The 23,311-nt window shown below is 37.4% G+C and overlaps 1 protein-coding gene across 7 annotated transcripts in view; it reads left to right on the top strand.

The window, feature by feature from the left end:
• CCSER2 (coiled-coil serine rich protein 2) overlaps positions 1 to 22,889 on the top strand; it is a 58,118-nt gene extending 35,229 nt beyond the window's left edge. For 3 of the 7 annotated variants that reach the window (XM_068197174.1, XM_068197173.1, XM_068197175.1), the window contains 4 exons: positions 1,788 to 1,871; positions 2,630 to 2,716; positions 4,208 to 4,306; positions 20,759 to 22,889. In XM_068197174.1, coding sequence (XP_068053275.1) covers positions 1,788 to 1,871; positions 2,630 to 2,716; positions 4,208 to 4,306; positions 20,759 to 21,580 — 1,092 coding nt within the window. In that variant the 3' untranslated portion in view covers positions 21,581 to 22,889. Of the gene's footprint in view, positions 1 to 1,787; positions 1,872 to 2,629; positions 2,717 to 4,207; positions 4,307 to 12,470; positions 12,556 to 17,018; positions 17,059 to 20,758 lie in introns of all 7 variants that reach the window. The other 4 variants (XM_068197176.1, XM_068197178.1, XM_068197177.1 and 1 more) reach the window with 2 other exon arrangements.
• Positions 22,890 to 23,311: the final 422 nt, after the last annotated feature.

A 23,311-nucleotide genomic window follows, 5' to 3' on the forward strand; every position in this document is an offset into this window, starting at 1 on the left:
GTTTACCTGTCAGATTGTTGCTGTGGCAGTGAGATTGACATGGCCTGGGTGAAACTGCACTCAGAATGCCAAGCAGGCAGCAGGTGAATAGCACCTTCTGCTTGATGGCAGCTTCTGTTTAACACAGCTTCTGTTTGCATCATTATAGAAATGTCTTTAGCAAAGGAGTCTATTCAGCTGAATGATTTGTACTGAATAAAGCTTGGAATTGGGAATCAAACCCTAGACCTTGGTAAAAGTTCAGTAGACCTCGATAAACTTGCCGCTGCTCTGGATAAGTGATTATACCAAAATAAATATGTTCTGCTACTGTAAAAATGTTAGCAGTAGCAGTTTTCTATATTGCTGTTGTAGTGTGATGTGCAATACCTTCATAAAGTTTATTGTATCTTTACCAAAAGATTTAAAGCAGGTGTTCTCTCCAAGTTTCCAAATTTGATGGCATCTTGGTATACTTCTTAGTATTATTTCTAGCCTACCAAAAATAGCATGTGTATATAACCAGATGCATTTTCTTTGCTAATTCTGTCATTTTTTTGGTAATTCTCTTTTTTTGTACAGGGGTGACTCTATTTTGGTGATTTCCCCTGTTTCATTTTAGTAGTATAATGAGAAAGAAACAAAAAGCACAAGACAAATTTCATAGATGAATCCTAGCATGTGTTCAAATGGAGGCTTGAGTTCCTACTGATAGAGTTAGAACTGTTTCTTTTCCAGTTGTCCTGTGTTCTCTACATGTGTACTGAGGTAATTGCAGCAGTGGGGAGGGAATTGCTGCAGATGACCTTTGTCCCTGCTTTGCTGGGGAATGAGTCAGGTGTAGCACAGGCCTGGAGTACTGATTTAAATCACCAAGGGAGTGTGTGACATACTAACCTTCTTTGCAATCAGGTCTTAATCTGCTGTTGTGGAATGTCATATTGCTCCACTTCCCTGCATTTTAACAGCAGTTAAAGGTATATTGGAGGTACAGGGCTTTGAAAAGCCATGCAAGATACTTTTGCTTGGAATAGTTTGTCTTGTTTTGTATTTTTTACCATTCCCATGATGACTCTTTCATGATTGTAACTGTGACCATCAATGGCTGCACTTCTGAGTGTGTGTATTTGTTTGAATTGTTGCTTAAAATAAAATGTTGGTGAATTTTTAAATTGGGGGATATAAGAAAAATATAAAATATATAAATATAAAATATTAATAAATATTTATTGTATATAACATACAAGGAATATAAAATACAATATAAATATGCAAAAAAATTGTAACACTGAAAGTAATTCTAGGATTCTAATTGCTGCACTTTTCCTCTAGCATTTTAGAAATGTTTTGAAGTAACTGATGTTTGTGTTTTTATGGTATTACTGTGCAAATTATTTCAAAGCACTCTGGTGGAACTTCTCTGTAACATGGTGTGTAAACTGCTGCTTCATCAGTCTTTGACTTGCTGGCCATGGGCCTGGAAGGGACAAGCAGCTACTTGAGAACTGATGACAACTGAGTGCTGGACAGTGCGAACTTCACTGTTCTCAAAATTAATAGTCAATTTATATAAAAGCCCAAGAAACAAAAAAACCCCAAAAGCATCCAAACCAAAACAGCACTAAAAAACTGGGAGATGTAAAGTTGTATCAAATTAGAGAAATGAAATATAAGTGTCTGTAGCTTGGGCATTATTTGGGCATTGTACACAGGCTGCAGCAAGGATAGCTTTCGTGTAGGGGGAGAAAGGAAACTTGCTGTTTCAACAAGTGATTCAAACTTGTGTTCTTGTCTTTGTCCCCTGGTAGAATGATGAAAATGTGTCACTCCAGGATATCACATTCTCACTTCCATCGAGTCCAGAACCACAAGAACCTGAGTCAACTTTTAAGGTAAATGACATTGATTGACTCTAAGGAATAAGACCTGTTTATGTTTAGAAAATACGCCTAAAGCTTGTGTGTTACTGAAGTAGAGCTTCTTGCTTTTTTCTTTATTTAAATGCTAACCTAAGTGAACCCCACAAAGTCAGTGGCAAGTTTATTGTTTTTTAGAATGAGTATTAAAGGCAGAAGAAATCACAATAGGCATTGCAAGTTGAATCATCTTTTATAGTTGCAGACTTGTAACATTCTGTTTTCTATGGTGGTAAGGTTTTGTAGCATTGCTTGGTTCTTACTATAAAATCACTGTACAAAGATCACTAATTCTGTATTTATGGGAGGGAAACATTGCCTACGGGAAATATAACAAGGCTATAAATACTCCATGAAGTTGAAGAACATTTAAAATCTAATGCTTGTTCTGAGTTCAGTAATTTCTGTTGTTGATAAACAGGACTGTAGGTAGTATTTGCTGACTAGGCCTGTTCATCTGCATAATGTCACTTGTTTGCACAATGGATGAATTACTGCTTCAAAAATGCAGCTGATTTACTTACCCTGGAAAATTAGTGGGTCAGCTGAATTTGGCCCCTTTAAAGGAACTTTTCGTCAAGTTTCTTCACACTTAGCCCCTCTCTGTGTGAATAGGAGGAGGAAAGCATGTGCTGTGTCACTGCCATCCCTCCAGGCATGTCTGATCTCGTATGTCCTGTAGAGGTGTTTCTTAGATCATGCAGTCCTTATGCAAAACCACTGTTCTGTTGCAGATGGATGATCTGCTGAATGAGATCAGGCAGCTTAAAGATGAACTGAGGAAAAAGGACGAAACAATCAACCAATTAGAACAGCAGCTTGTAAGTATAATCTAAAATGTTTAGCAAAATCCCAGGTGTGCACTACAGAGTGCAACTTCAATAGGCAGTACTGATGAAAGCATTAAGAGACCTTAGACAGCTATTTTTTACCTACACTTTCACTGTAACAAAGGTAGGTTTGGGTTCCCAGTTGTGCTTCTGGGATCTTTAATTCCATAATCTGCTCATGATTTTGTGTGGCACCAAGCAAGGATATTTATAGTGGTGTTGAAAGTATTTAATTTTCAAAACAGTTTTGAACATAAAATTCTAGAAGCTGCCCAGAAAAAACAGTGAGGAAAAGATAAGGCTACATTTGAACTCTTTTAAAAATGGACAAGGATTGGGCCTATCATTCTACTTAAAGTTTTTGTTTCTGCTTTTTTTCTCCCACTCCTTTCCTCTACTGTCCATTATCTTAAAAAAGAATTGCACCATAGAATTTAAAGCTGAGCAAAGTACTATTCTGAGTTGATTGTGTTTTAAGGAAACAATACAAAACAAGTTGAATATTCAGATTAAATCTGCCAAGTAGGAACAAGTTATGGGTCACTTCATCATAAATTAGGTTCAGGGAAACACGAAGCCTCAAGCAAAAGTCACATGTGCCTTTTACCTTTTTGCTCTTGTTCTGAGTTTGGATTTGCCATGTATATCTTTGCATTTGCTATTGTTAAATTCACCTGCTGTGACAATTCTTGTAAAACAGCCCCATATTTACCAGCCATTTCAAGGCACAGCAAGATCCTACAGGCAGGGTAGATGAGATGCCAAGAGGTGCACATCATAGATGTTTGTCATAGCTAGAGGCAGTACCTGTGTGACCATAATCTCTAATGAAATGTTAAACATGTGCTTTTATGGTGTGTGCAGTAAAACTGATCCGTGGCCTTCATCCTCTCCCTCTCTGGCTTGGGAACATTCCCTCTAAAACAAAACTGAAAGATGAAGATTTGCCGTTTGCTCTGCTGTTTAAACAGCAGAATCCCAGATCACAGCATACCAAAACAAATTACCTTGTTTGTTAGCATTTAGCAGTAAGTGTTGGGTTTTGGATACACTTAGTCTCATTCTTAACAATCAGCCAAAATTCCTTGAAGCAAGTTTCTCCTTCCCTGCTCAGTCATGTACCTGATTGCTGGAGTAACCTGTAACTGGGGCAGCAGAAGAACTCTGCTGTGTAGATGGGTAAAACTTACATTTGTAATGACTGAAAGATGACTTGAAGAACTCAGTGCTTCAGAAATTTAAGTGGAAAAACTCTTTCCAAAAGTCAGTATTTATTCTGGATTACTTCCCAGTATCCTTTGGGAAAAGCAGCAGTTGTGCAGCACTGTAAATAGCAGTTTCTACAGTTTAATCATATTGTGCTCTACAGTCAAGTCTTGCTTGATGTTTGAACACTGGGCCTTGACTGTACTTTTCAAGAGGCTCAGTTGGTTAATTTCTAACTAATTCTTGTTTGTTTTTCTCTTTTTGGGGGTGATTAAGGCCACTAGATGTAACTGCCAGAAGGACAGTCAAAAACCTCCAGTGGCAGTGCGCGCGTGTGCCGATAAATTCACACAAACCTCCTGGAGGAGGAGTTCTGTGAGTAAAGTGGGCCCTTCATTCTTGGGTACCTCTTTCTGCCTTTCATTCCTCACTTCTATAACCTTGGCTCTCACTCAGCTCAGCCCTGTTTAAGAGATTCTGTGCTGTGTGTGGGTAGAGTTCTTCCCACTGTGCAACCCTTCCATTCTTTTGCAGCCCTGCTATGTAAACAAATAGTAAAAACATTTATTTCAAAATAAATAATTAAACTTTAGAAATCTTCTCTTTAAATAATCACCTTTTGCAGTATTTAAGTTACAGTCAATCCAAGTCAATCCTGTATATCTAGTCATACTTGAGAGATTTTTCTTATATCCTGACTTCAAAGTCATAGGTATCTCTTAAGGATTTTTCCTGGTCAGATTTTCATTGTTGAAGTTTTCATATTTGTTGAGGAAAAGAAGCAGTATATTCTAAATTTTGGTGCATAAGTATAAAAGCAAAAGTTAATATTGTTTAATATTGCTCTTTTTTATAATTCATTTAATAACTTGAATCATTAAAAAAATAATTGTGTGAAAATCACTTTGACAAAAGACATCTTCATTCCCATATGTTGCTGCATGGATCACATTTGTTTCCACTATGTAAAATTTACATTCTTCATAAAACACCAAGAGAATATTAAAGATGGGGGAGGGACAACATATTTGATATTATATAATAAGAAGAAATTGCCTTTGCTAAACAAAGCTTTTGTTAGTTACCAGTTTCAAATAGCATTTGCATCTTGAAGCTAGTGCTCTAGCTAGAAAACCTAGGACATTTTATTAAAAGGTTAAAAATAGGTTTGATTTTTTTTTCTTTGTTTTTATCCTACTTTGAGTTACTTGATAATAAGCTTGTAATAACGATTAACCACTCCTGTTATCCTTCTAAAATTGCTTTTTAAAATATATAGCACTATAGCGCAGAAGCACCACCACGCTGTGTGTTCACCAGTTACTGGCAAACAGCCTTACCCATGTTTTCCACCCTCCTTCTTTCTGTCACAAGAAGCTGTCAAAAGATTATAACCTTAAGTAGCTTTTGGTTTCCTTTGACACCTCTACTCCCTCATGTAACCTCTTGGTTCATCCCATGTGTTTCTTCTCCTTTTACTTTGGAGCTTCTGAGCCCTTGCATTGTTTCTTTTTCCCAGTTTAATTTCATGTGTGTGCTGTTCATTGGATGTCTTTGTGTGTTGATACTGTTACAAGGTTTGTGGCTATTGTTTCCATCTTCCTTTTTTCTAGCTCATTTGTCACATGGCTTCAGTGACAAGATTAATAGTCATGGAAAGTTAGTTGCTAACTAGAGGAGTTTTAGTTTGTGGAACTTGTGGTGTTAATTGATGAGACAAAGATACTGGAGACGATGAGGAATTTGAGTTGCTGTCTCAAGCACAAGGAGTCACTCAGCACTATTGTCTGGTTTGGGTCAGGTTGGCCAGTATATTTTTTTAAAGTTATATTGTAGTTTTGTTAAAAAAAGACATTTTTTTGTCAGGAGGAAGTTTGGGTTAAAGGCCAGTATCTTCAAGAACTAAAGGAGCCTCTGGTATATTCATGGTTGGTTGTGTGGATATATGCATATGATACCCATATGTATTCTAGGCATGTGATCATTGCATGCACAATCCAAACATCTTGGTATTTTTATCCATGTGCAGAGTTTCTTATGAAATTGATAAAGGACTTAGGAAAATTCATGTAGCATTAACACATTTTGAAACTATGCTGCTTTTCAGGACCTTTTAATTGCTGGAAAATTTTGGGCAGAATATTTTGGGCATGTTTTTTGGCTTTTTTCAATGTCTTCATGTGCATATTTGTAAGTTACAGGCTTTCTGTCAGCCAGCAGAAACAGGAGCTCTGTGATGTGGGATTTCTCCAAGGAGGACAATGGTCTGTCTGGTGCAGCCAAATTTCAGTTCTAATGGTCAGACCTCAACTCTCTGGTTTAATGACTCCTCTGCTAACATGCATTTGGATGCTTCCTTGCATGGCTTAACAGACATATAAATGTATAAAATAGTTTTCGATCTGGAACCTAATAACAAAAAACATCTCTTGCAATAGAAAGGAGACACAATCAGCTCTTATTTTCTTGAGGTAAGAGTAGATAATAACAGAAGGAGGCACCTAAGTAAAGTGTATTCTCACTACTCAAATCCCAAAAATCTCTTGAATAAATTCTTGTGCTTTATTAACATTCCTGTTTAGTTTAGTTTAATTGTCCTGACCTAAGAAAAAAGACTAAGAAAAATCTTGTTTATTGGTCCTATGTGCAGTATAAATCTTGAAATATTGTTAGTGTTTATGAAATGATCAGGTTTTTATGTTGGCTAGCTTTTTTTTATATAGAGTAGCTTTCCTTTTTTTTAAAACCAAATTGTAATTGAAGTCTTGGCATTGACAGAGTGGCTCCTTTGAGGCATCTTAGCTTTTTGCTTCTTTAAGCTTGTTAATTGTTTTCAGTTTTGATGAATGTTTAACTATTTCAGTTTTTCCTATTAGTGTTGACCTGCCAGTCATTTTAAATTATAGTGGCTATTAGGTACTTGATGTATAAAATTTTTCAAAATTAATGTGGCTGTTTATAAATTCTATATATTCTATACAAATCAGAGCTGATAAAATGTCTTTATTCCTCAGGAGTTAGTACCAGTCTGGGAACACAATGATTTACTGTTCCAAGGAGTACTTTAAATGCTGACTGAAATGTGCCTAACAAACACTGTTGATGTAGTGTTGATGCTACAATAATGATGCTAGTTGATGCTAGAATAAACTAGGAAACAGTGAGAATGGATAACAGCCATTTCAGTTAGAAATTTATGACCATATGAATTGCAGCAATTGCTGGCCATTTGAAATTGCTAGTGTTTCTGATCACTTCATGGTTCTGCCACTAAATAAATAAATGGATATCATTAAATATATTCATTTTTAAAATTCATGTTCACATCGTTTCCTTGTTATTGAATATTTCTAGAAAATGGCCCATTCTGATGTGATTAGAAACTTGTCTGGTGTTGTTCTCTTCAGGGACCACAGTTTTTCAGAGTACATTTTGGTTTTTTCATATTTAAAGGTAAATATGTACATAAGTGGAAGTTGTATAACTTTAACTTAATCCTTGGAATTTAGTGCTCACGTAATAACAACTAGGGACTGGAAAGAAATGTTTGGGAAACTTGGCTTCTTAAAAATTGATAGGTAGCTACCAATTGCCTGTCTGCTGTGTCTGTGACATGGTATTTCTTTTAAGTGTCCTGGTAGGATGCTCAAAATTTTGGTAACTTCTAGGTTAGGTTTGTGTTTTATTCTTGGTTAGCCATCCTTGGGATAAAGGCTTGTACAAATATTTGCTGGCAGGGTAGACCATGACATTTCTGAAAGGATCTCTTACAGGTCTCTTATACAGAATTAATTCCAGTTAGTGTGTCTTATGATTTTACTATCATGGAAGAAAATAGCCAAGCCCTGGAAGAAGATAAAAATTACCTGAAGAAATTATTGTTAATGGACAGCTTACAAGAAAGAAAAATGTGAGCATCTATTGCTACACTTGACTTGCTGGCTTTGCAGGATTGTTTCTCTAATAGTAAATACTGGTGTTTTGAAGACTTTGAGGGTAAAGGGATTAGAAGTCAAATTTTTTTTTTTTTTCATAAATAATTTGGTTTCTTGGGCTGGAAAGGATGTTGGCAGATGCTGAGAAGTAAATGGACAAGCAAGCAAACTGAAAAGCCCTGAATTTGGTCCAAGATGCCTACAGAAGATTCTGGCCTGTGAGGACAAGTTCCTCTTAGTTGCTGGTTGCTCTTCCACTCCCTGAATGAGTAGATAGTGTGTACAGTAAAAGCTGGGTATTTCCCCTTGGTAACAGCTCACAGTGATGAGATGAGCTTTGCTGCCTAATTGTGCATACAAGTTCATTCTTGTCTCTGCTAAAATGACAACAGAACCTGTCAGTTTGCATGGGAATGTGCATGGTCTTGTTCTTTGCTCCATCTTTTCTCTGCTTTTGCACTGAGATATTCTTTGCATCCCTTTTGAATTTTCTTCCAATTTGTCATTCCAAAGCCTTTCATGTCAATTGTTTTGGTGAACCTTTGTGATCTTTTGTCTGTCCTTGTGTACTGTTGACCTTCTGGTTTTAGTATCTCCTTCCACCTTAGCCTTAAACATCCTGTATGTGTCAGCTTCACAACCATTACTTTAAGCTTGCAGCTTTTGAGGTCCAGTCACTGTATGTGTTCATCTTCACAGCCAGCCTTGATTTCTCTCACTGTCTTTGTTGTTTTGCTGTTTGCTTCATGTTCTTATACATGTACTTGGTGAAACAAAACCATAGCTGGACTAGGTGGCCATATTGTGCACCTGTCTTTTGTGCTGTGACTGTGCATGATGTGTAGGGACTACACAGAAGAGAGGTCCTTGAACCCTTCACAAGCTGTTCTTGTTGGTTTTGTGTAGCCAGCACATAAAACTGGGTTGGTGAAGTTTTTCATCTGAATACTTTCAGAAAGACTATTGCATGTCAGAACTGATCTCTTTCTGAGTGCTAGGCCAGTAAGAGAAGACTGCTGCAGAAACATTTTTTTTGTTTGCCTCAGTAGTGAAGTCTGTCATTCTAGGTTTGTTCATGATGTGGAGCTCTGAGTGTGTATGAGACAACTGCCAGTGCTTGGTGAGAGGCAGCAAAAATCACCTCCTCATTGAAGTGCTCAGAGGCTCCAGTTGTATTAAAAAAAGGGTCTTTGCTGTATTTCTTTCTGCAGCACAAAACACTTTTTAAAGCAGTAGCAGTTTTGCATGTTGGTGTATCCTTGGGAAAAGAACTGGGGTATCTGAATGTTGGGCTAAAATTACTGTGTGGCAATAGCTTAGAAGTATTTTGCTTCTCCTTTTCTGGAAGAAGCAATTGCTTTTGTTCATGTGATTCCTTATTCTAAGGTTTAAGTCTGCTCATAACTAGCAATGGAAAACTCTGGCCTTAGTCTTCATAGTAGCATTTAAAAGAAGAAACAGCCACCACGTTTTCCCAGTGCAGTTAGAGTCAGAACTTCATTTAGTACAACGTAAAGCAAATAGTGCAATTCATCAGGATCTCAGAAGAACGTTTGTCCTTCTGGTTTGTAGTTAAGGGCCTAACTAGCTCAGTTGCTCTTATTTTTCCACTCCTGAACCTCATGTTATTTTGAAGTTCTGATTCACTTCTCTTTGGGGGAGCCTTTGTTATTTCACAAATCCAGTATCTGGAAAATAGGAAGAGTGGGATTTAAGAGTAGTGGCTGGATGCACATACTACCTGTGGGGAGAGACTGTTCAAACTGCTGTCTAACATTGAAGTCTTAGTGAAAAAAGTTGCTTCAGAACTCAGAGGAATCCCATCAGATATTTTTGTTTGGATTTGGTTTTTTTAATAGAAGTTGAGGTAAGTCATCTTTCAATTCTAGAATTCCTTGCTTATGAGTTTTATAGATACTGTAATAAATAAGTAGTGATTCAGGTTTTTCTTCTTTCTTACTTTTAGTAGGAAACTGGCACATTATCTGTGTATTTTGAATATGTGGCATCATCTGAGGAGATATGTTTTTTAGTGTGTTTCTTTTTTCCTCCTCTTTTGATTTCTTGGGAACCTCAGTGCACATTTGAGTAATAAGAGATGAATATGAGTTGATGTTTAAAGGAGAAAGCTTGATAAATTTGCTGGAGTTTTGTACAGTAATTACTATTAAAAGAAAATTCATCTTTTTGTAAGCCAGGCATATTTGCAGATACTTAAATCTTAATGTGCTATATCAATGAGATTGGTACATCCTTTATAATTGTTATAATCAGTTTAAGTCATAACACTCATCTTAATACATTTCCTAGTGCTGTATTTGCTGATTCTTACTTTTTCAATTGATGTTGATATTAATTACCTTATTTGATGTACAATTAAAAAACCCTTGTTTGGGGTATTTTTAGAAAAAAATATTTATTAATTTATTACAAAAAAAGAAATCTGGCATTTATTTGAAACTTACCTATATGGAGCAATGTCAACAGCAGTATTTGGGAGTAGGGGATTAAAATATGCCTGGACTAGCATGAAGAATTATTGAGAAGACTGTACTTAGTGCTAGGCTTTGAAGTGCTAATATGGATGCTTAAAAATTTCTGGAACGTATCAAGACATGTAAATATTTCTTTGCCTTTACATTAGTGTCTTAACTGTTACATAGCTCAGATAGCTTGTGCTTCTCTTAATCTCTCTTTTCAGAGAGTAAAAGGGAGAGGATATAAAATTTTCACCTCCCTTCTTAATGTGTTAAAAATTTTAAAGAAAAAAGCCCATTGCCATCTCAGATGAGTCTCTGCAAAATCAAACTTGTGCCGGTGATAATGTGCTTTCTACTATGGGAAGATTCAATTATGTTTAGAGAATGGAAAGATTTTTTTTCTTGGTGTTCCAGTAGTACCCTGACACAATTTTGGGTGAAATGTGAACAAACCTGTAAAATGTAGTGTTCTTTTGTACCGTGCTATGAAAATCCAAAGCGTTTGATAATTTTCCCATCAGTCACTGACTGATAAATCATGTTCCCAGGACTATTTATGTATTCAAAGTGTATGTACCTATTCAGCTGAGGCAGCACATGTATTGTCACTTTGCTTGGCTGAAGCTCATACTGTTCCAGTACGTTCATGCAGCAGTCTAAAAATTGTGATCTTAATGACCACTGATGGAGGACTGTAAGAACACATTAGGTAATCAATACCTCCATCTAGAGATAATCAGACTAAAGAACTTGTTTCATTTTTCCCCTTGGATTTTGCTGCAGTAATTGTTTTATCTCAGCTTCTGAAGAACAGTGAAGGAGTCTTGTCAGGCTTTTTTCTTTATTCCCTGTTCTAGATGAAAAGTGTTCTGACTAGCAGATTCTAAGACTTGGTTAAATGCATGTTAAGTTTCATCTCAGCAGTACTGAAACCTGGAATAGTGCTGGATAAAATCTGATTAGGTAAGGATAACTGGAAGATCAGGGAGGTGTATAAAACTCTCCTAAGACAAATAAAAGCATAATATTTATTTATAGAAATAATATGATGTTTAACATTGTTTTAAAAAACGCATGGAAGTCAAGTACTTTGTTAGTTGTCCAGCCATGGCAGTATGGTCTGCAGCAGAGAATCTGGAGAGGAGGGGCAATCCTGTTTTCTGTCATGTGGGTGCTGTAAAGATACCTTCAGCCTGCTGGCTCACAGGGTAGCCACAGTTGGTTGCTGCTGGTCAAGAGGCAGTGGGGCAGTCATTACTGTAGTACCAGTGTTCCAGGGCTTAGAAAAGCAGTTTTCAGCTGCTTAAATGGCAGAAGGATTGTAAATACTTAAACCTGCCCTGCTGAAATAGGAGATCAAGATTATGATTATGTTGTTTAAGAGGGAAGTTGCAGCTTGGATTTGCAAAGGTAAGGATGTGGGGAAAAGGAAGAGTAATAAGAAAATTACTTTTTCTTCTTTTGAGAACATAGTAACCACAGTGTGTCACACTTGTGGTGATTTGAGAGCTCTGACGGGCAAACGCTGCACTGCATGGATCTGCACAGTTCCCTGATCCTTTCATGGAAGACTCAAGCTCCTAGAGCAAAGTGCAAGGAAAACAGTTCTATGTCACCTCTTTTCTTCCACAATAAATAATACTGATGAAATTGGAGTAAAGTGGCCTCTAAAGCACCAGTACTTGGTGGAAAATTTGTTTCTATGCATTAGAAATTTTTGTTGAAAACTAAAGTTGACTGGTTTTCTAGTAGATTAGAACTGAGCAAGCCACTACTTGGTGAGACATTTCTAAAATACTTTTGAAAGCTGTATAAATACAATTTTATCATGTATTTTTAATCATGAAAAGCTCAGCTTCTGTACTCTTGCCCTAAAACTACCTAGGACAGAAATGTGTGCTTATGTATTGAAAAAATGTGGAGGTATTTTGTAAGATTTCTAACAAGTTTAGGACAGCTGGGCTCTGGTAGCGTGTAACATTTGCTCTTACAAAGTGGAACAACTGGAAATATAATGATACCTTTCTGGGGGAAAAAGAAAAAGAATGGTGTGGCTTTTTGGTGTCTTGTTTTTCCCTGTTCTCTTTTTTTATTATACTTCTCCCCCTCTCTCTTTCTGCACAGGGTGGGTATTCTGCTCCCTCCTTCTCTCCCTGGCAGGGCTCATTCCAGGGCATCCCTCGGAGTGTTCCACCGCACCGCAGACAGAGTGAGTCTGTACCTCTCACTCATCTCCCTCACCGTGTTCCAGTAGAAGCTTCCCCTTTGCACGCACCGTTCATCTCGTAGTCTCCTCCTCTCTCAGGCAGATCTCCAGGCATACACCATAGTCTGTGCCTAACAAACCGCTTCCTTCGGCCAGCCTACGAGCAGCTACAACTCATAGCTTTATAACAGTTCTTAAATGCCAATAGACCTCAGCAGTTCTTCAGGCAAACCCGAGTAGGCCCTTGTTTCCAGTCTTGTCCTAACATCAGTCTTGCTTGCTGCATTTCCCTGTTTTCCATGGCTGTGATGCACTCTCCTGTCCGTGTGTGTGTTCTGTTTGCTCACGCGTCCGCACGCGCCTCTGTGGGTGCGTTCACGTCAACGTGTCGTGGTTGTACAGAAAAGTGTTGGTGGGACAGTGTCACTTGCATTGTCTCTCACAAAAAGTTTTAACTTTTCAGAATGGCTTCCCTCAAACTAATTATTTTCCCCCCGTCCTTGGTATTTGTTGTAAAAAGGCTTCTCTTACATTGAAGTGGCTGTTGCACAACTTGCATGATTTATTAACGTTCCTTATGTGCTAGCTACACTGTGGGCTGATATAAGATGCATTTGTTCACTTGGCTTGGATCTGCTAAACAAAAGACAATTGCTGATTTAAAAGCTGTATGCTTACGTAGACATAGAGAAATGGTAAGTCTTATTTTGTGCTTTGGTATTGCATTTTGAACAGATAAGTGTTTGAAGAAATATAACTACTTCATAACGCTAAAGTTATATTTTTTTAAATGTACTGTAATTTGCAAATTACAGTGTTTGCTTAGCAAAGCTCAAGAGTGTATTTGGACAAGAAATATAGGCAAAGTAAAATTATGGAAACAAAGTAAGATTTCCAGGGCCAGTGGAGATCTGAAAAGTAAGCTGCACCTTGGAAAACTAAGCTTACGTATATTTCACACTGCAATAATCTTTACTTGTATCAATCACCAGAAAAAAAATCCAATATTTTGTAAACTGTGCTTCGAATACTCTCTTGACGCTTCTGTGACGATGTTCATGTAAACAACTCATCGGGAATGCACAGCCTGTTTCATAGGCTTTTCTCTGTGCAATAAGGGATGTGCTTCATTTTTTTGTGGTGTTTGATGTGGGACTCTGTGTGTGTAATGAACATAGAACCCCAAAATCTGATGATTGTGCCTTCTCTTGCTGAGTGGAGGGGCCAGCAGTAGCACAGCCTGGGTGATTCACTGTCCTATCAACAGAGACTGACTTCAAGGAGATCCTCAAACCTGAGGATCATACAAATGTTATAGTTTTGAGGCTTGGAGACTGACTGGAGAGTCAGAATGGGAGGACGGTGTCCCAGCTGCCCTGTGAGCCTCTGGTGTCACATCATTCACAGTGGCTGCTTAGCTGAAGAAGAAAACTTTGTTTGCTAATCTTGCTGCTTTTCTGAGCCTCCACCTCATCCTCACTAACAAGGGTGGCCTCTTATTTGGGATTCCAGAATAAACTTTTATTACTAAAGCAGGTTGGATTTTTTAGTGTGCATCTTATATGTTGCATTAAATTAATTGCTAGTAAAGGAAGTAAAACAAATGAAAATGGGCCCTTGACTAGTTAATCTAAACTATAACTAATGTGTTGTTTAGGAATGTAAGTTTCCACTAGTGGAGTGTTCCTAGCTTTTTTCTTTAAGCCTGAGGTTTACTCTATAGAGCAACAACAGGAATAAAAATAAAGTATACATTATGAGCTTCCTTAGATATTTTAAATGAAATTCTTGAAAAATCAGTGGTTTATCACTGTGTGAACAGTTCTGTAAATTAAAACATTACTGGAGCAGTCACTAGTATCCTTCTTTCCCACTTGGTTCAGTGGTTTCAGTGTTCAGGTTTTGGAGCTGGTATGAAATGCCAAATATGGGGTTTTAAGGCAAATGCTGAGTGCACATCACCACTGAGTGTAGGACAGCCTGAAACACTAATGTCAGTGTTCTTTTGCACTAATACAGAGAAAATGGTGGAAACATGAAGTAGTCTCAGGTTTTGTTTGGCTGTGTTTTCTGTATAGACTTGGAAGTCAAGCATTTCTTTGCTAACTTCTGGATCCTGAACCTAAAATATCATCTCTGCATGTGAATTCTGCAGGTTTCTTCACTGTGCTGTTGATAGCTGATGGATACATAGATCACTTACAGGCACTGTAGGTTATGAGGGTGTAAACCTCTAAACTGTTCATATTACAGTGTATAAACAACTAAAAATAATTTTCCTCCTGCTATATGGGACAGGGATTATATCTCTGCTAGGTAATATTACACTAGTGTAGGTTTATGGTTCTCTCTAAGCACCAGTCACAATGTCAGCACACCTGCTGCTGAATTTGCCTTAGCATATCACTGCACTGCAACATACTTCAGCATTGGATGTATGTTTTCACTTTTAATGACAGTTAATTTTTAATACTTACACATTTATTAATTTCATGTTTTTTCACCAGCCTTGGAAACAATTCAGCACTTTGCATTTCATAAACACTTTAACAGTACATTAATTTTGTCATTTTAGGAATAAAAATCAAATAGTTTTGTTCGTTTAATTCCCACGTGTCTTGAACTAAACTACTGTGTAAGGGTCATTTCTTTTTCTTGAGGTCATAGGATATGTTTTGATGACATCTCAAACTTTATTCAATACAGTTAAATCCTGTCCATTTGTGTTCTGGAGCTTTAATGATGCAGCTCTAGAAAACAAACATTTTGAATACACATTGGTAAGAAAGCAATCATGAGTTTGTGTTGTAATACAAGAATATTACACCACCTTCTCTAGGCCCCTTACCCCAAGTGCTTCTCCACACAGAAATGCTGATCAGAATTGCTTTGTTATTCAAGCATTGCCGTTGTTACATCTCAACTTACTGTGCACGTCCTGGAAGAATATTTATTTAGACTTTTTGTATGTAAGTATTACAGATAGAGATAATCTAAGCAATTCTAGCAGGTGACACACAGCTTGTTATCACCTGGAAGAAAGCTTCTCTATGCCTATTTCCTTTAAACAAAGACATGTTGCTGAAATATTTCCAAAGCTTTATGGACTGCTACAGCTTTGCAGAGTGTACAAAGTGTTTGTGTTAGCAGAAACAAATTACTCCAGAGCATTAGCTGGGAAGTTCAGTGACAAATTATTAAAAAGATCCTGGAATCATTACATACTGCCTTTTTAATGTAATTATTTTTGCTCCAAGAGTGTTCAGCTATATGCAGAGTCTTTTAGGAAAAACTCCTTTCCTCCCAACTTCAGTACTTACAGACTCAACTACAAGAGAAAGGACTCTTGCCGCAAACTAAATTTATGTTTGCAAAAAACCCCTTGATTTTGTATATATTCATATTTATCTGCTTGCTGTACATATATCCGTCCATATTTGTGGATGAAATACCTGCCTTGATGTAGTTATATATTACTTGAAGTAATTTTTCTTTGAAAAAATAAAATTTTCCAAGTTGGGGTTTCTGTATAGCCTATGCAGAAAGAATAATAATACTTTGCCACATTACCAGTTATTTTACTAGCCTCGTGGCTGGTGAATGATGCTTAAAAAAATACGGTTTTATTGTGTCATTATTTGAGGTCATTCTCCATACTGCAGAATCCTGTATTTTAATGCTGGAATGTGGATATAATACAGCTAGATCAAAGAGAAAGAAAAAAAAAGTTCAAAAAGAAGGTACTAGCAAATGCTACAGATTTAAGGTGTGAACTGTTGATGTTTTCCAGAGGTAGAAAATGAGAGCTGTGTGGTGCAGCCTTTCAGCAGGGCTCTGTCTGCACAGGCCATGGTTTGAAATGACAGCTTATCCTGTGCCAAGGCAGTGAGAGGAGGGATGGCAGAACTCATGAGGAAATGAAAGAGTTATGTAGCAGAGTTTGTGACCCTTCCCTTCCAGCCCTTTCCAAAAGGAACCTCTGGTAGTTGTCTCTTCCAACTCGTGAGTGATTTGCTAGGAAGATGAGTTATCAAAAATGAGGGCAATATGATCCAAGGATGGAATGCTGTGCCTTTAATGACCTTGCGGTTCAGGGTTAGATATTGAACATACATATGCATGGATGCAAAGATTTTTCTTTTATACAGTTTTAATAATACACACAAATTCTAGTTGCAGTATTTGGAGTATAGGAGATTAACAGCTAAAAACCTTGAAGTTGTAAGAGCAAAGGTAGTCCATGCTGTTCTTGCTATAAATGTCTTTGTACTGCATTATTTAAATACTGTTTCTTCCTTTGTTTCTTGAAGGAGGATTAAAAACCAATGGGGGACACGGTAATTGCAATTGAAATGGTGAAAAGTTGCGGTTCTGTCATGGCAATTGCTCATTGTTTTGTCTTGGTCCTCTGACATCATTGTCCTTGTCTTTTTCTTGTCTCTGCTTTCCATTATGCCATTGGCAAGGAGTTGAGAAGTTAGTCCATTACTTCTGTGATAAAGCGTGGTACAGTACAACTTCAGATTTATTCCCACCTCTCCCTCACGCATTTTCACTGTTGGGTTTTTTCTTTGCCCTGTGCATGATGCATGTCTGTGGGAGATGTGCATGCAGTTCTTGGATTTTCCATTGCATCGCTTCCCTCCTTCCTCAAGATACTGCAGGGAGAAAATGACTTTATTTCATTCTACAGAGGTATTATAAAGGGCATCAAGATAACCAAAGCAAAACTGAAGGGAATTTTCAGCTAATGAATGAATATCACAGTCATAACCACATTTTTAACTTCTTTTATAGTCCATATAGCTTCTTTAACAGTACAGCATGATGTTTCAGTTTTCCAGCACAAAGCTAATACAGCCTCAGTAGTTTGATAACTGTACAATAGTGGTAATCCTTGTTGTGGATGTCATCTTTCTCTGGATGATGTAACAGCCAGTTTTACTTGAGAGAAATAATAGAAAAATCTCTTGGGCTAATGAAGTAGGCAGTGAATTGAGTAATTTTGATTAGTGCATCAATATTTAGAAGGCTTTGAAGCTCTTGCCAGTGCAGAAAAATCAGTTTCTTTGTGCAGAAAGGAGCATGTGCACGAAGCACTTTGTCGAATGTACTTCGAGTTTGAGGAGGAATAAGTGTCTTCAGTTACACTGTACTTGAAATGTTTCAGTCCAACTTTGCACTTTAGGAGCATCCCAGAGGAGTGCAGATGTTTGTATACCTGCATGTTTTCTTTATGGGACATAAATAGAAGTCTGGGTAGCATGGCAGTCTATTCCAAATCATGGTCTGTCCCACCCCAGAAATATTACCTGAAGTGCACTCAAAACAATGCAGATGAAACCATATTTTAGGACTTGTGTGAAATAAAATACTTTGCCTGGAAGGCAGAATGCTTTTTTTCTTTTTCTTCTCCTTCATGTGATGGAATTCACCAAGTACTTCAGTCCTTCAGCTGGCTCATTGTTTTTGCCAGTAACATGGTCAGAATTTCAAAGGCTTTCTTTGTAAGAGGAGAACTTGTATTTAGTACAAAGATATGAGCTGTAGGTGGCAATAATGTCAGTGCTGGATACCTTGAGAACTGTTACGTGCATATTTTGCAAGTGGCATTTTGCTGCTTTTAGTGTCATTTTGAATGTTAATGCATGTAGAAATTTGATTATATTAAATTCTGTCATTGTGATAATTGGACAGATCTTGAGTAGAAGTATGCCATTACAAAGCAGTACAGCATTTAAAACAACTGAACAAAGATGATACCAGAACTTTAGTGTCATAATTCTGAGCATGTAGACATTTTCTACCTTAATATCACTTAACTTTCTAGGTAATTAACTGCTTAGGCCTTTTAAGGTTACGAAGGATAATGAGGAAAACATGTATTTGGCTATTTTCAAATGTAAAATGCAAAATTGCCTAAAGGGAAGAGCTCAAACACTACCTAGCCTTTGTCAGAAGAATTCAAAATAGCATTAATGAAACCTTGATGACTTTGCTGTACTTCAGATGTGTGTATATTTAACTCAACTTTCCATACAAATTTAGTTTCTTCTGTAACTTGCCAATTTTTAAATTTTGTTGATAAGTATTGCTAGAATTATTTGATATTAAGTTAGAATTTTTATTGATTAGATTAGATATTTATCTGTGCTTTTCAAAACTAGCGTTTAAAAACCCTCTTCCTGAGGGAGAAAAATTTTCTGACAATTATTTTTCCACATTTGACACAATACTGTGGGATATAAATGTTTTAACTTTTTTATTTCAAGTGGGATTAGAAAATAGGATTTATTTGTTGTAATATTTACATGGGAATTGGGTACATATTGCTTTGGTTTCTGGATTCATTATTAGCAGTTTTGGTTTTGCAGTTGAGATCTCAAATCAGTAAATCATTTTGGCTAACATCTTCCTGTCAACTCCTAGACTGGAAGAATAATAACTTCTGTAACTCAAACATAAACACTGGAAAATGGAAAAAAAATGTGGAGGACTAATTTTATTTAAACTGTAACTCTGTGTATGGAATTATTCCTTTTGTTTGGCATTTCCTTCCTGTAGGATTATATGGTTAAGAAGGTTTTAAAAAGTTAAGCTGGTTTTGGGTCACATAAGGAATAATGTTTTGGTACTCATTTGATGCCATTTTGGAGGCTTTTTTGCCTTTTTTAAAATCTTTTCCTTCTTTCCAAAGCAATCATATTTTGGCTTCTCAGGATATTTGCCTTACATGTCTGTCAGTGATAGTGGATGCCACCAATCCAGATTTTGCCTTGCCTTACGAGACAACTCTTATATTCTAAAGGGAAAAAATGCCCATAAATAAAAAATATATGGAGAAACCTTGATTTTCCTCTCAGTAACCTTTAATTATTTTTTCTTGATGAGGAATTTTGAGGATTCAGTTTTCAGTAATAATCCTGGCAGGGAAAAGATGAAATGCCTAAAGAGTCCTGAGATGGTCTATGGCCCTAAATGTGTAGCAGGAATGTGGCATGCACAGCTATCATTGCATTCTTCCTGCTGATTCAAAGAAGAGCTAAGAAGACCAGACAAATAATGGGTTTTCTCTTTAGAACTTGTGAATAATTCAGGAGAGTGACTAAAATGACACTTAGGCAAATCTCCCTAACAGAAACATTGCTTCTTTTTTATTCACTCTATTTCACTAGTAAACAGAAGAAGCCTGTTTACTGTGTACATGCAACCTGTCAGCTGGTAAGAATCCAGGTAGTTGAGTGATGACGAGTTGGAAGGAGTTTGGTTCCCCGCCTTTGTAAAGAAAAGAATTCAAACCTGCTAAAACTTTAGGTTTTAATAGATTTCAGGTTTTGCCACGAATTGCAGAATTTTTAGTAATGCTTCCAAGATCTGTATCCAAGTTGCAGGTCTAGGATATATTGTGAAGCTAGTACACCATTAATCTTTTAAGTCTCTTTACAGGGCAGAACAAAGAGAATAGAAATTACCCAGAAGAGGTACTGGCGATTCTCTTACCGGATCCGTGTTTGATTAGATTGTATCTTCTGATAAAATGTAAAATCTTCTACAGTTCTTTTTATCCCATGGCTATAAGTGTGCTAGAGTGTGGTCTCTACTTTCACGCAAACTCTTGTTTCTTTATCAGCCCATTTAAAATCAGTTCAAGATAAAACTGTTACCTAAGCTTAGTCAGTAGCCTGATTAGCACATACTTCCACCAGATTTTCTGGCCTCAGTAAGGCAAGGAAACGGCCTGTAAGTTCGTGTGGTCCATCCAACTCCTTTCCTGCCTGTGCAGCAAAACGGTTGGGGTAGTTGAGGTCAATATGCAGTGAGCAGAAATTAAGGCTGGACACTGCTGTTGCGTTGGGTTAAGCACTTGGTTAGAATTGATCTGCACCAACGTTAATTCTTGCGCTGTCCTGCAGATTTGGGTGAAACCATCAACCATGCCTTCTTCATCTTTCCTTTTTAAGCTGGTCAGTTTCCTTTTTGTCTTTATGTTGTTGTTTATTACAGTGCTGGTATACTTTTTTCCACTTCAGTTATGAGTTTCATTTGTGTGCGTCCCATGACCCATCCTGTTTTGCCGAAGTCAAAGTTTTGATTTAAAAACCCTTATACAGCCCTTATCAAGCATCCAGTCAGCTCACGTTGGATTCTGAGTGTATCTGGTGTCTTCTGTGCCTAATATATTCTTGTGTTATTTTCTCTTTAACAGCCTCAAGTACTACAGCCTTCCAGCAGCCTTCCCAATTCCACAGACCTCGCCCAGGGAAAACTAATAAAAATTCCACATATCGAGGCCCACAGTGAATATCCTAAACCAGATCTGCATGACAATAGAAATCATCAGAATCGAAATGCTGCAAATATCTCTCTCCCAAATAGCCTGAATGACGTAAACTCTTCAACAAGTGTACAGTTAAACACAAAAGATGAAAATGCATCATATTTGGACAATTTGAAAAACAAAAACACAGAAGACCCTGGAGAGGTGGCTAGTAATAAGAACGGTACATTACCACCTCGTCCCCACTTTCAGACCTCTACACGAGCTGATGCTCCAGAGGTGCAGACTGCATTATCTATGAAAGGTCAACCCTCATTCACAAACCAGGCTTCTCAGCCAAAGACTTCAAGAATCGTGAAACCCCCAACTGCTTTAGTGCCTCCTACCATGGCCGTTCCCGTACGATCTGCAGATCACTCTGCTGCTTCCAAGGAACGTGAGCTTCTACCACTGAGTAGTTCCACTCAGCCACAGCCAACATCTGGGCAGGATAACCTGAAGGGTAAACAGAGTCAGAAAGTGTCTAAACTTCGCCCACCAACTACGTCCTTCGTCAAATCCAAGCAAGCGAGCAGTCAGAAATCCACGCCAGTACCTCCAGAGCCTCAGAACACCTCCCTAAAGTCAAACATCCCAAGGCCACCAGTCCAGAGAAAGGAAAGTGTGCAGACACACTCTGCTGGTGTGCATTCTGGGGACAGCATGCCCTCCGGTCGGCATTCCCGCCTCCCGAAACCAAAGACACACTGAGGCCGTTGCACATCTCAGCGCTCGATGCCACGCCATGTCCCACTTCCCGTCTTGTGACTGCCTTGGAGCCTGCTGTACCTGCAGCCTGCAAATCCTGAGTCACTGTTCCAAATTGCATCTTCTTTAGGGTTTGCATTCTCCATCCTGCCGTGTTCTGAGGCTGATGTTACGAGCTGTGCAGTTGCTCTTGAGAGTGCTTTATTTTATCGTTGATCTGTAATAAAGATGGTATTGCAATCTTTGTAATTAAGCAAATACTGAAGTCTGTGGTAACCACAAATGCCAGAATGCTGCACTATTTATTTCAGGATGGCAGAAATTATTTCTTACCTCTGTTTGAATTATTAGACAATGAAATTGCTGTTCTGTTTAACTTCTTGGTTCTGAGTACTCGTTAGGTCAGAGTGGTAGAAAATTAGACTGACTAGCAGATGTTTTATTGGCCATAATTCTGACTCTGTATTCCAGAGGCCTATGCAAAAATCCTTGTATTTATCATTCTCTCAAGACTGACATATTTAATGTTATTTAATCTCATGGGTTGGGTGGGTTGTGTTGTTTTGTTTTGCTGTAATCTGAAGTAGCTCTGTTCTTTATTTATCCTGTTTTCACTGTTCACAGACATTAGGCAGATTTCACAGGGTGAAATGAATCTTCTCGCTTAAACATCTTCATTTGTTAAATGATTGTGATATGTTTTTATTGTGTTGAATAGACACATTACTGGGTAGATTCTTGAAATGCAGTGCTAAGGATGTTTGTCCATACCTTCCAATGCAGGCTCTTAGGAATTGGTAGTTAGGGAGCCTCTGGGAATAAGGGGTCCAGAACACCTATGTTGAGGTTGCACAACGTGGATTTTAATTAATATTTTAAACTTTTATTGTTCTGCTTGTATTTATTGATTTCTGTTTAATATTGAAAGGCTCTGAAGTACCTGACTTGAAATTTTGCACAAACTTTGCCATATGTGTAAGAATTTGAAACTATTTTACAGAATAAAACTTATATTAAAAATGCAACTATTTTTTAAAAAGGAAAAAAATGAACCCCACTTATTTGCTTTGAGAAATCCTATTATGTCCTAATCCAGAGCTGGTACTCTTAAGAGTTTTTCAAAGATGTGTTATTTTGGGTTTTTTGTATTTTTTTTCTTTTTTTTTTTTTTTTTTTTTGTAATTTCTGAAGAAGTGCATAACTGGTAAGGAGCTTCTTGGGGAAATTAAGGAGAAAAAAAATCTATGTTTTTGTTCTCTCTAGGAGAAATATTTTTTTCTGAAAGTAATCTTGGTGCACTCTGGGACCATGACATGAATGACATGAGTTACATGTATGCATATCCAGTTAAGCTTTGCAGAAATTTGTTATGTCCCATCTCCAACTCTTCCCATCTTTCCCATGACTCGCCTGGATGCTCCTGTTTGTGTTTTTTTTTTTTGTTTTTGTTTTTTTTTTGTTTGTTTTTTTTTTTGTTTTTTTCTGTTCTTGAGTTGGTTTTAAAATCAGCAGCAGAAGGCTGCTGCAACAAATTTGGCCCATAATCCTGGGATTATGTTCCTGAAGAGCACATAATGTCAGTAAAATGCAACACAGTGTTAGTTTGTTCTAGGCTCTGGCTGTAGGACATTGACATATTACAGTATTTTCTTTGAGAGAATTAAAGTGAGTAGGTGTAGACATTTCATAAATGAATTCAATATTCAGCTTCTATAATATAAGCCCTTTAACTGG

This window comes from Anomalospiza imberbis, chromosome 8 (assembly GCF_031753505.1).
Source record: "Anomalospiza imberbis isolate Cuckoo-Finch-1a 21T00152 chromosome 8, ASM3175350v1, whole genome shotgun sequence".
NCBI classification, from domain to species: Eukaryota; Metazoa; Chordata; class Aves; order Passeriformes; family Viduidae; genus Anomalospiza; species Anomalospiza imberbis.